Genomic DNA, 10,953 nt, shown 5'->3' on the forward strand with positions numbered 1-10,953 from the left:
AACAAATTCTGTAGCCCAAATGTCAACTGTGCGTTAGCTGAGAAATGTTGCTCTAGGCAAGTGTTTCCCAAATATCGTTTACTACAAATATCTTGTCAGTCCCTCACTATATAAAATGGGTGAAACAATGCAATGAGATCCAAATGGAGAACAAACACTTCAAAGATAATTCAGGAAAAACTATCTCCCTCTGTACTCTGGGAAGTATTCACAGTTCCACTTTCCTTTTCTAATGCTATGTCTAATACACAAAGTTGATTTATGATCTACTAATGAGTCATAAGACATACTGTGAAAAACAAGGCTCTATGGTAGAATGAAAACTCACTAGTAGTCTATACAATAATACACTGGTGTCTCCACATTCAACGAAGAACCTACACCTACCAAGACACAACCAACCAACAGCAAAACAGTTACATGGTATATTTCATGGCTTTCTGTCTCAAGACACTGTACAGGCTAAAATATAAACGCTGGCCTAAAAACTGCCAAAAAAAATGTAATGTAAAGCCAGTAAGTTCAAAATTGCTACAAAAAAAAAAAAACTAAGAATCCAAACATTACCACCCCAACAGCACTTTTTTTATTTTCTGTCCAATTAGCCAGGCCATACTTTCAGTTAACCAGAGATATACACTCAATGAAGAAGCTTTAGTATGCTCTGGCCAAATTTACAGATGGAAAAAAGGACCTATAACTGTTTTGCATAAAAACAGTAATAAGCAACAAGTGAGGAATGCTAAAAATCATGGCTTTCAGAGGGAGGAAAAAAAATCTAGGATTAAAATTCAGGTTCTACTAATTGCTGAGTGAGCTACGTAAGTTATTTAACCACTAAGACTATTTCCTCACTTTTAAATGTGGGATAACACTTGTCTTAGAAAGCTCTTGTAAGGATTATAAAAATAATGTCAGTATGTAGTAAGAATCCATTAAACGCCCCATTTCTTCCTCTCAGCTCAAAATTCAGTATTATGTTCACTAAGCCAACCTTCCCAAATGCCAGTACATTTTTACAGGTATACAGAATTAAAATGGAAAAAAAAAAAAAAAAAACTGACCATAAAGCTACATTCAAGTTTCTGAAAGTAATCTATTCAAGTTTGTATTTATCGTCTTCTTAGTTTTGGTTATAAAGTATCTTTTTTCATAAGTGATAAAAGTGGATGACATTTCTTAATATCCTTACTTGAAAAATTTAGGCACCCCTAAGTGCTTTCACCTGTTATTTTTAATGGGGTGGGGGATGTATGCCTAGGCACCACATGCCTATCTGATGCCGGTGGAGGACAGAAGGGAACATGAGATCCCCTAGAACTGAAGCTACAGACTATTGTGACCTGCCATCTTGGTGCTGGGAAGAGATCTCTCAAGACCCTCCCTTCACCTTTTTTTATAACTTATCTATGAACACATCTGGAGATCTCTAGAGACACTGCATAACTGTTCTCAGAAATCACTTCAGAGACTACTCCTCATGTTTACTGTGGACAGAACCATATGCTTCCTCCCTTCTGCTCCCACTGCACTCTTCCTGGATTTCTGTGTTATCATAGATGGTAGTGTGTATGAAACTGGGGTCCCTAAGGAAGAGCACCCACATCTCACAATGACAACAGAAACTACTACAGGGCAGACAGAAGAGAATCAGTGGAGTTAAGTTCTGAGGATTGAAGAGAATGCGGGAAACTGGGAAGAAAATGGGAAAAGCATTATCTACAATTTGGTACAAATTTTAACTACTCATTCCAATTTCGGAGGTCGGTGAATTACCAAACAAGATTCTCTGAAGACTGCTACAAAACACATCAAGAACTACTGTAGCTTCAATGAAGATAATTAAGCTGGGAATCTTAATACTGACTTGGGTGGTTACCGCTCTCACTTACATAAGCCCTTACCTAAACCATCCAGACCTACAACTCCCCAGGTATCAGACAGAAACAAACAATAGCTTTCCTTGAGCCAAAGGCCTGTTGACTGCATAGCAGAGATAAAGACACCGTTCTATACCACCTTTTTCAAAAACAAAAATACGAAGTCAAAACAAAAAGTGCACATACATACACACACACACACACACACTATAGTCTGTTTTATTGTGGTTGAAAACTACTCCTGAGCAGAGTGTATATTCAGTGACAAGCCATTAGAGAAAACTAGGTATTAGTACAAATTGCTTCTAGGTTAGGGGTGGGACTTTGCATCCACTTCCCCTTCTCAAAGCTTGTATTTTGTCTGGATACATTTCTTTAGTATGAGAAAATCCACAGGCAATACATTAAACTATTATACAGGAATATTTAACGTAATCTGTAACAATGTAATAATTCGCTCTAAGTATATTACTCAAAGCATAGAAAAACTGATTTGATGCTCCTAAAAAAATTGTTTTATGAATATCCTATGTTTTACAAGTTCAATACTGTGAATACAACTGAAATCTTTAACAGTTTCGGGATGGTATTTAGAATATAGTGAAATCACATACTCTGTAGCTTTTTAGTTTTAACCAAAGTCTAGTTCTCATTTTGCAGTTTTACTAGAGGTTGTTTGGGTCAGATTTCCTTGATCTAAGAAACTAAAAGTAAGATGACAACAAACCTCGAAATGACAAACTAATCAAAACAACTCAATTCTTTAAGGCTATTCTGCCGTCAAAACCAGTTATTTTTCCCACTTTTGCTCACAAAGGACATCCAGAGAACCTTCACTGGCCATTGAAGAAATGATGGAAATTCCTATGCAGCTTTTTCCTTCACTAAATTACCTTGGTCACAGTTAAGAAAACTGAAACTTTAGTAATCTTGATGAATAAAAGTGATAATCTCATTAACTACAAGCAATTAAATCAGAATTGGTGACTTTTTTTTTTTTTACAATGCTGGGAATAAATCAGTGGCAATTTTGACTAAAGCTATACCAAATCAAAAATGCTTTATTAAACTGGTTATGCAAGAGGGAACATTTAACTGAGAATCTCATTTGGCTCATTTTTTTCAAAATCAACTGCATTTCCAAAATTTACTCAAATGTTCTCAAACACCAAAAAGAGATACAAAAATAATGACAATGCCCAGTCTGCTGACAAATGCCTGTGATTCTGGAGCCTGGGCCTGGAATGCAGAAGCAGGAAGATCAGGAGTTCAAGGTCAGGCTCTTAAAGGTTCTCAAGGCTAGCCTAGACTAGCAGAGAAAACTGTCTCCAAAACAGTATCAAAACAAAAACATAACTTCTTTAAAAAGAGACTGGGTAGTGCAATATAAATCTGATCATTTGGGAAGGTCATAATCCCTTGGCAATCTGAAACATCTTACATACTGGAAAGCTCCTAGGAAAATGGACAAACTGCCCACATTTTCCCTTATCGCCAGAGGGTCTCGGGACTATCTCTCGCCAAAACAAACCAGAGAAAAGCCTTGGATCCAATCAGTCCTCATTAAATTCCTCTTCTGCTTCTTAAGAAGCCTGAAATTAAAGGATAGTGTGAGGGGAAAACATATTCAAAAGGTGAAGATTATAAAAACAAAACCACTAACTGAAATTGCAAGGCGATACTCTTCTGCTCAAGGGCTTAGCCAGCCGTTAAGCTTCTCCTGGGTGATAATCGCACTCTGTGTACCCCAGTCTCACCTGAGAGTTCAAAATTATTCTTGATATCTGGGTTCTATGCTCGGAGATTCCAATTTGAATGGCAGTCCAGGCATCAGGGTCTTAAAGAACTTTGGGGTTAATTAACAAGCAACCAAGTGGAGAACTATGATCCTAAAGAGTCCTGGCGTTTAAAAGTACCCCTGACCTCGGACTGGGTTTGGTATTTGGTTTTGTTTTGCTTTTTCCCAAAAATGGAGGGAGAGAAACGGTTGTGGGGCAGTAGTGCTAAGATCTGAAACTTAAAATTGCTGCTCTTCCGTGACCTATCAGTGAAGACACAGGGTTCTTTTCTAGCACCTCTCTGGGTTGTAAGACAACTCTTGTTTGCTGTTAACAGTGGTGATTATTCTACGCAATTTCTGAAAACTCAATTTATTTCCGTGTTTAATAATGACTTAACAGCTATTTATTTGTTAAATTTTTACAAAACACATGACTGCCCATAGTTTACACATAGATGACCTTCCAAACATAAACCGACAATTGGGAATTTTAAGAATCATTGGAAAAGGGCCTCATCTCTTCTCCACAAAAGTACTTCAACTTAGGCTCCATCAATTAAAAGTCCAAAATGCGTTCCACAGCAAACCAACTTTTCCTAGCCCCCCCACTTATCTGATCAGTAAAAAGTCCAACAGAGGATCAGCTAGCTCGCTGTCTTGAAACAAAATCTACAAGGACTAAATATTCGAAGAAAATAAAATCTGGAAGGGGAAAAGCCAACCAGAAACGTAGAGTGCAGGTTTTCCCCAGCCCCTGTAGCGGGCTGGCTTACTGAACCAAACCAGTGCGACGCTGGCAGGGAAAACAAGCCCGCGCTAGGGGCTGGGAGCCGCTGCCCGTGGAGCCAGGAAGCAAGCAAGTCACAGGTCCAGGCGGAGGACAGTGTTTGCAAAGCGACCCAAAGAGCCCGAAGGAGCCAGGAGGGCAGGACTGCGGTGGCCAGCAACCGCAGAAGCGGCCTGCGGAGGCGACCCGGGAGCCCCGGCGGGGGGGCGAGGAGCCGACCCGGGTCCCCCAAACCCTGCAGGGACAGCGGCGGCAGCTCCGGGCGGCCGAGAGCGCCCATCACCCCCCGCGCAGGCCAGACCCGCGAGTAGGACGCAGGGCAGGCGACGCGCGCCCCGAGGGTACGACCAAAGGCCCCGGCGGGAAGGTGCGGGAGCCGCGCGGCTGACGGGGCGCAGGCGGCCGCTCACACGGCGCCAACGCAGGGGGGTTGCGGGAGACTCGCAGGCCAGGCCGCCCGGAGCCCGCCCGCTCCTCCGCGCCGCCCTTCGCTCCGCGCTCCGTTACCTTGTCGCAGTAGCGCCCCACCAGCTGCTTCATCCGCCAGTGCGGGGCGGTGAAGACGTCCACTTCGTCGGGAAAGGGCGCCATCGCCACTGCCTTCGCGTCCGCCTCAGCAGCCGCGGCCGCCGCCTCTCCATAGACACCCTCGCCGCGGGGCAGAGGCGGCGCGCCCCCCTGCGCATGCGCCCGCCCCGTCGGCGCGCGCGCCCGGGCAGCTCCGCGGGCCGTGACGCGGGGGCGCGCGGGCCGCCGCCATGTGGTCCTGCAGCCCACGTGATCGGCGCTTTGGGGGCGTACAGCTCCCACCTTTCGCTCTGCACGCTCCTTCCAAGTTCTCTCCCTGGGCCACGGAGAGACCGAAGGGTCTCAACTCCTGAAAACGCACCGTCTGAGGGCGGGGTCTTCAAGGGCGCCTCCGTGCGTGCTCTCCGGCCAGGGTGACTGGGAGCGTCCCAGGCATTCAGCGGCCATCGCTGCCCCGGGGTTTGCTAGGCCGGAACTGCTGGCCTTGGGCCTTGCTAGCCCGGCCTGCGCTCTGTGCCTGAGTGCTGGGGACATGGCAGCCCCGGCGTGGAGCGTGGTGTGACGGTGGGAGGCTGGCCATGGGGGAACTGGAGATGCCAGAGCGAGGACAGATACCTCGGCCCCCTGGGATCAACAACCCAGAGCGGTCAGATGAGCCTGGTGGGGGAAGGGCGAGCCTATATGGCAGTCTAATAGGGAAAGAGCCTTAGCACAAATCCCGCCATTTTAAGCTGAAGAGGCTCAGACGGTAAGAAAGGGCCTTAGGTCTCACCCTTACCCTTCACCCGTCCTCATCCAAGCCCTCTAGTAGACTTTTTCCACTTAATGGCAGCAGCTCTTATCTTTGGCGTTAGGACTCATGAAAAAATGGGAGAAATAAGGGCAAGGCTGAAAACCCTGCTTAATAGGCATAAATTTCCGGACAGTAAGCAGAAGATATGCCGTATTCACATTTGTATCTCCTACTCCAAATTCAAGGCAACTGATAAAAGGAATCAAACGTTCAAAAATGGAGTAAGGAGGTGAGAATCCTGGAGAACACCCGTGTAGTTCTAATCCTACCATTTGATATTACCATGCAAGGTGAGCAGGAAAACTAGACTCTGGAGATGAGTGTTAGGATCAGTTTCCTAGTTGCACTACCCTAGGAAAACTACAGGACTTCTGTGTTCCAACCTCAGCATATACTCTTCCGTAAAAGGAGGGTGGGGGGAATACCCACTCCATAAGATTTTAAGGAGAACTAAATTCATATATTTGAAGTGCTAAGAGTACCTGGCTCGTCATAAATAATGTCTGTAAACAGTGTTAGAGACTGTGAGGTAGGAAATTAAGACATTGCCCAAGGTTTCACAAGTCAGTAAGATTCTGACCATGTGAATCTTGGTCTGACAGTAAATTCGCTCCTGTGTACATGGTACTTGGGGAAAAAAAGAGGTGGCTGAAGAAACAGGAAAAAAAACAACTGACTTACTAGTAGAACTGAAAAGTTGTTGACAGATTTCTCCTTCTTTCCTTCCCTCAGGTACCTTCTCAACCTGTTTTCCCTTCTTTTCTCTGCTGTTTCGGTAGAACTTTGCCTCTATAATAATTCTCAAGAGACATTTACTTACTTTGTATTTATTCCATCCGGGTCTTTCACTCTGGCTCTCTTGGGATACAGAGCAGACTGCAAGGGTACCAGGTATATAGAGCTAGATGAGACTATACTCAGCAGTTGGAACAAGGTCTGTCAGAAAAAGAAGGAGCGAGGGAATCACCGAGCATTTTTGTGATTCTATGTTAACTATGAACACACCATATTGTGTATCTCATTCACATGTTTTGTCCCTGTTGTGGGCTAGCACAACCCTAGAACAAACCACATTTAATAGGTATATAACAACAAAAATAGCCACCCATCAACTAAGGAACACTCTAACCCGGATTAGAAGGTTTGTAGTCCACTAAGAAAAATAACAGCTACTCTGAACTTTAACTGTTTCAAGGAATTTATTTCAGAGACTAAGATGAACAAAGTAAGTGATTAGAAAATGAGGCCTATGGGTCATTTTCCCTTTCAAGGAAGCTGTTAACATTATCTCCATGTGCTAAGGAATGATTAGTGAATCATATGGCTAGAGATATGACTAATTCCTGTTGAACCTTGGCCTAAGAGAGAAGACTGATCACTGCCATGCTGTCACTGTAAGTTCCTACACCCACAACAGACGGGAATTGCTGCTGAAGTCCAGGCTGGCAGCGTAGTCTTTCTGCCATCTCTTAAGGTATGATAACAAATCTCTTTTTTTTTTCTTTTGAGACACAATTTCTCTGTAGCTTTGGAGCCTGTCCTGGAACTAGCTCTTGTAGATCAGGCTGGCCTCGAGCTCACAGAGATCTGCCTGCCTCTGCCTCCTGAGTACTGGGATTAAAGGCGTGCGCCACCATAGCACCACAAAGGCTGGATGACGCATGTGAACAGAGCCGTGAAAAGCCACATGAAGGAATGCCTCGTTCCGTTGGTGCTTTCTCTTATCCTCACTCTCATGCTTATAGGAAACAAACATGCAGTGGGCAGGGTGTCAAATGGTCTGGAAAACTGAAAATATACTGACACAAGGCCTGTTGTGAACATTTCTAGCTGTATTTTTGAAGGCTTGAAGAATTACTAGTCAGAATCAGTCAATTCTAAAAGCATATAACTTAAGTTTACTTGAATATATGGCATAGTCCTTTCCCCAACAGAAAATAAGCATTGAAAACCAGGGTTGCCATTATGAAACAGAATCATAATCCTACTACAGAACCAGAGCTGATCATCACAAGCAAAAATATCTAATCAGGGCTAGAGAGAGAGCTCAGTGGTTAAGAGGACTAGTTGTCTTTCCAGATGACCTGGGTTCAGTACCCTGCACCACAAGGTGACTCATCTAACCTTCATGGGCACCAGGCTTGCAAGTGATAAACAGATGCATACAGACAAACACCCATATACTTAAGTAAGTAACTTTAGTAACCAATTGGCACCTATTACAATAAGGTAAGTTGATGTAATTGTGCACTTAGGAAGAACGATGGTGCTGCCGAAGGAAAAGATCGCTAGGGAGGTAAGCAAAACCAAATGTTCTTGGGGCTTTATTTTCTCATTTTCCTTTATATGGGAACAGACCTCAAACACACACACACACACACACACAGAGAGAGAGAGAGAGAGAGAGAGAGAGAGAGAGAGAGAGAGAGAGGGTCCCCTAAGTATGTACCTTATTTACTTTAGTGAAGTAGCATTATTTCCCCTCTAGTTCGGACTGTATAAATAAAGACATGTTTCTGAATGTCTTTGTTTACTAGGACTGTCATAATGCCACATCATGGGTGACTTGAACAACAGAAATTTATTTTCCCACAGTTCTGGAGACCCAGAAGTCCAGGATCAAGGTGACAGCAGGTTTGGTTCCTTCTGGAGCCTCTCTTTGGCTTTCTGTGGCCGCCTTCTCTAACTGTCCATACACAGCCTTTTCTCTGTAAGTGTGCATGAGGCCTGGCCAAAGGAAGTGACTCTATGGGCATGGGCCTTCCTTACTTCGTGTATTGACTCTTCCTCCTGCTGGTCTGCAGAGCAGCTTTGAGTACTCCAGCCTCTGTGCCATTCCCAGCATGATGGGCTCTGCTCTCAAACAGTAAGCCAAACCCTTTCTCATTTAAGTTGTTTCTTGTAGCCAGTCTTTCTTGTTGGACTTTCTTTTGGGCTGCCAGTCCCTGAGTTAATGACATGGAGCCTTATAATTAATTATGAAAGCTTGGCCTTAGCTTAGACTTATTTCTAGCTAACTTTTATAACTGAAATTAACCCATTTATATTAATCTATGTCTGCCATTCGTCTTTTTTTTTTTTTTTTTTGATTTTTCGAGACAGGGTTTCTCTGTAGCTTTGGTGCCTGTCTTGGAACTAGCTCTTGTAGACCAGGCTGGTCTCGAACTCACAGAGATCCGCCTGCCTCTGCCTCCCGAGTGCTGGGATTAAAGGCGTGCGCCACCACCGCCCGGCTTGCCGTTCGTCTTTTTACATCTCCTCCATTCTGTATATCTGACTATCTCATGTTTCGCTAGTGTCTCCTGCATGTCTAGATTCTAACCCTGAGTTCTTCTTTCTCTCCAGAAGTCCCACCTATTCTCTCCTGCCTATCTATTGGCCATTCAGCTCTTTATTTAACCAATTGGAATGTGCCTTAGGCAGAGACATGTCTTTACAGTGTACAAAAGGTTTATCCCACAACAGTTTCTTGTTAGGTATTTGGTCACATCAGCAATAAAAGTAACAAATACAGTATGCAATACCAGAGCTATGCTAATCTCTGAGCCCCATCCTTTCTCACAGACATCAGAGACTGGTCCAAGTGTCTTGCCTTCCTGATACTTAAGTCTCCCAGCTTGTCACTAGGAAACCACTCTGATTTTTAAGAGTAAGCACAGCCTACTGCACGTACTGGCTTTGTGGGAGCCTAGGCAGTTTGGATGCTCACCTTACTAGACCTGGATGGAGGAGGGTGGTCCTTGGACTTCCCACGGGGCAGGGAACCCGGATTACTCTTAGGGATGATGAGGGAGGGGGACTTGATGGGGGAGGGGGAGGGAAATGGGAGGTGGTGGCGGGGAGAAGGCAGAAATCTTTAATAAATAAATAAACAAATTTTTAAAAAAAGAGTAAGCACAGGACACACTACTATAGCAGGAATACGCCAACGAAGCAAAAAACAAACACATGTGGTAAAAATATTTCCACAAAACTAAGGCATTCCCACCAAGCTATTCTAATAATCTGCCCAGAGGCCAGCAATGACTGACACAAACCCAGAGCCTATCACACAATGCCAACACAACAAATGAGAGCAGATCCTCCAATCACTGTTATTTCTGCCCTATTACCTTAACCCTTTTTGTAATAAACTGAGTTTTGCTCACCAACTCCCAGAGTCTGTGTCATAGTACTCCATGTTGACTCACCCTCTGCCCCCAGGACAGTTGGGTGTAGTTGGGGACAATGGCCTACTGATTGAAGTAGGTATCAGCTCTCTTTAAAATCCATATAACAGAAGTTTGGGAGCATGTCTCACCTTGAACATTTTCCTAATGGAGTCTCTTTTGTATGCAACATTAGTATCTGTTTTCAGAACTTCAGGTTTGCATTGGCTATGATTTACCTAAGTATCATCCAAAAACCACGTGTTAAAGGAATGGTCCTGGATTCATAGTGCTTTGGAGAAGTTGAAGAAGAGACTTAGAGGTATAACCTAGTAGGGTTTGTCTAGTCATTGGGGAGTGTAATCTTAAGGGAGAAACAGGAACTCTAGCTTCTTCTTTCAAGTTCCTGACTGTTGTCTGAGGTTTTTGTCTTGCCTATTTCCCACAATCGCTAAGTCCCAAAGAAATCACACAGAAGTCTACATTAGTTATAAACTGATTGGCCCATTAGCTCAGGCTTCTTATTAGCTCTTATAACTTATTTTAGCCCATTATTCTTGTCTATGCTAGCCATGTGGCTTGGTACCTTATTCAGTGAGGCAGTCACATCTTACTTCTTCTGTGGCTGGGTCATGACTGCAGACTAGGACTTCCTTCTTTCTGGAATACTCCTGTTCTCATTGACCTACTTCTACTTCCTGTCTGGTTGTCCCGCCTATACTTCCTGCCTGGCTACTGGCCAATCAGCATTTATTTAAAATATAATTGACAGAATACAGACCATTGTCCCACACCACTTCCCCCTCTTAAAAAAAAAAAAAGCCTTTGAATCTAATATTTTTTGTTTAGTTTTTTCCCTGACCATTAGCCATAACAACTTGTAACCAACATTTTAAACAAAGGAAAATATCCATAGTTTTTTTTTTGGGAATGTGGGCATAGTTTTTTAGGTTACTTCCTGCTAGTTGGGGGCACTGATAATCTTATGGGGACCTAAAGAAAATCTAAAATTATGATCAAGTTCTGCCTGGAGTATC

The 10,953-nt window shown here is 43.7% G+C and overlaps 1 protein-coding gene across 1 annotated transcript in view; it reads right to left on the reverse strand.

The window, feature by feature from the left end:
* Positions 1–5,112, reverse strand: part of Fbxl5 (F-box and leucine rich repeat protein 5) — a 40,117-nt gene extending 35,005 nt beyond the window's left edge. Inside the window, exon 1 of the mRNA XM_057772046.1 lies at positions 4,955–5,112. Within this exon, the coding sequence (XP_057628029.1) occupies positions 4,955–5,038 (84 nt within the window). The 5' untranslated portion in view covers positions 5,039–5,112. The remainder of the gene's footprint in view (positions 1–4,954) is intronic.
* Between the last annotated feature and the right edge of the window lie 5,841 nt (positions 5,113–10,953).

Source organism: Chionomys nivalis, chromosome 6, assembly GCF_950005125.1.
Source record: "Chionomys nivalis chromosome 6, mChiNiv1.1, whole genome shotgun sequence".
Lineage (NCBI taxonomy): Eukaryota > Metazoa > Chordata > Mammalia > Rodentia > Cricetidae > Chionomys > Chionomys nivalis.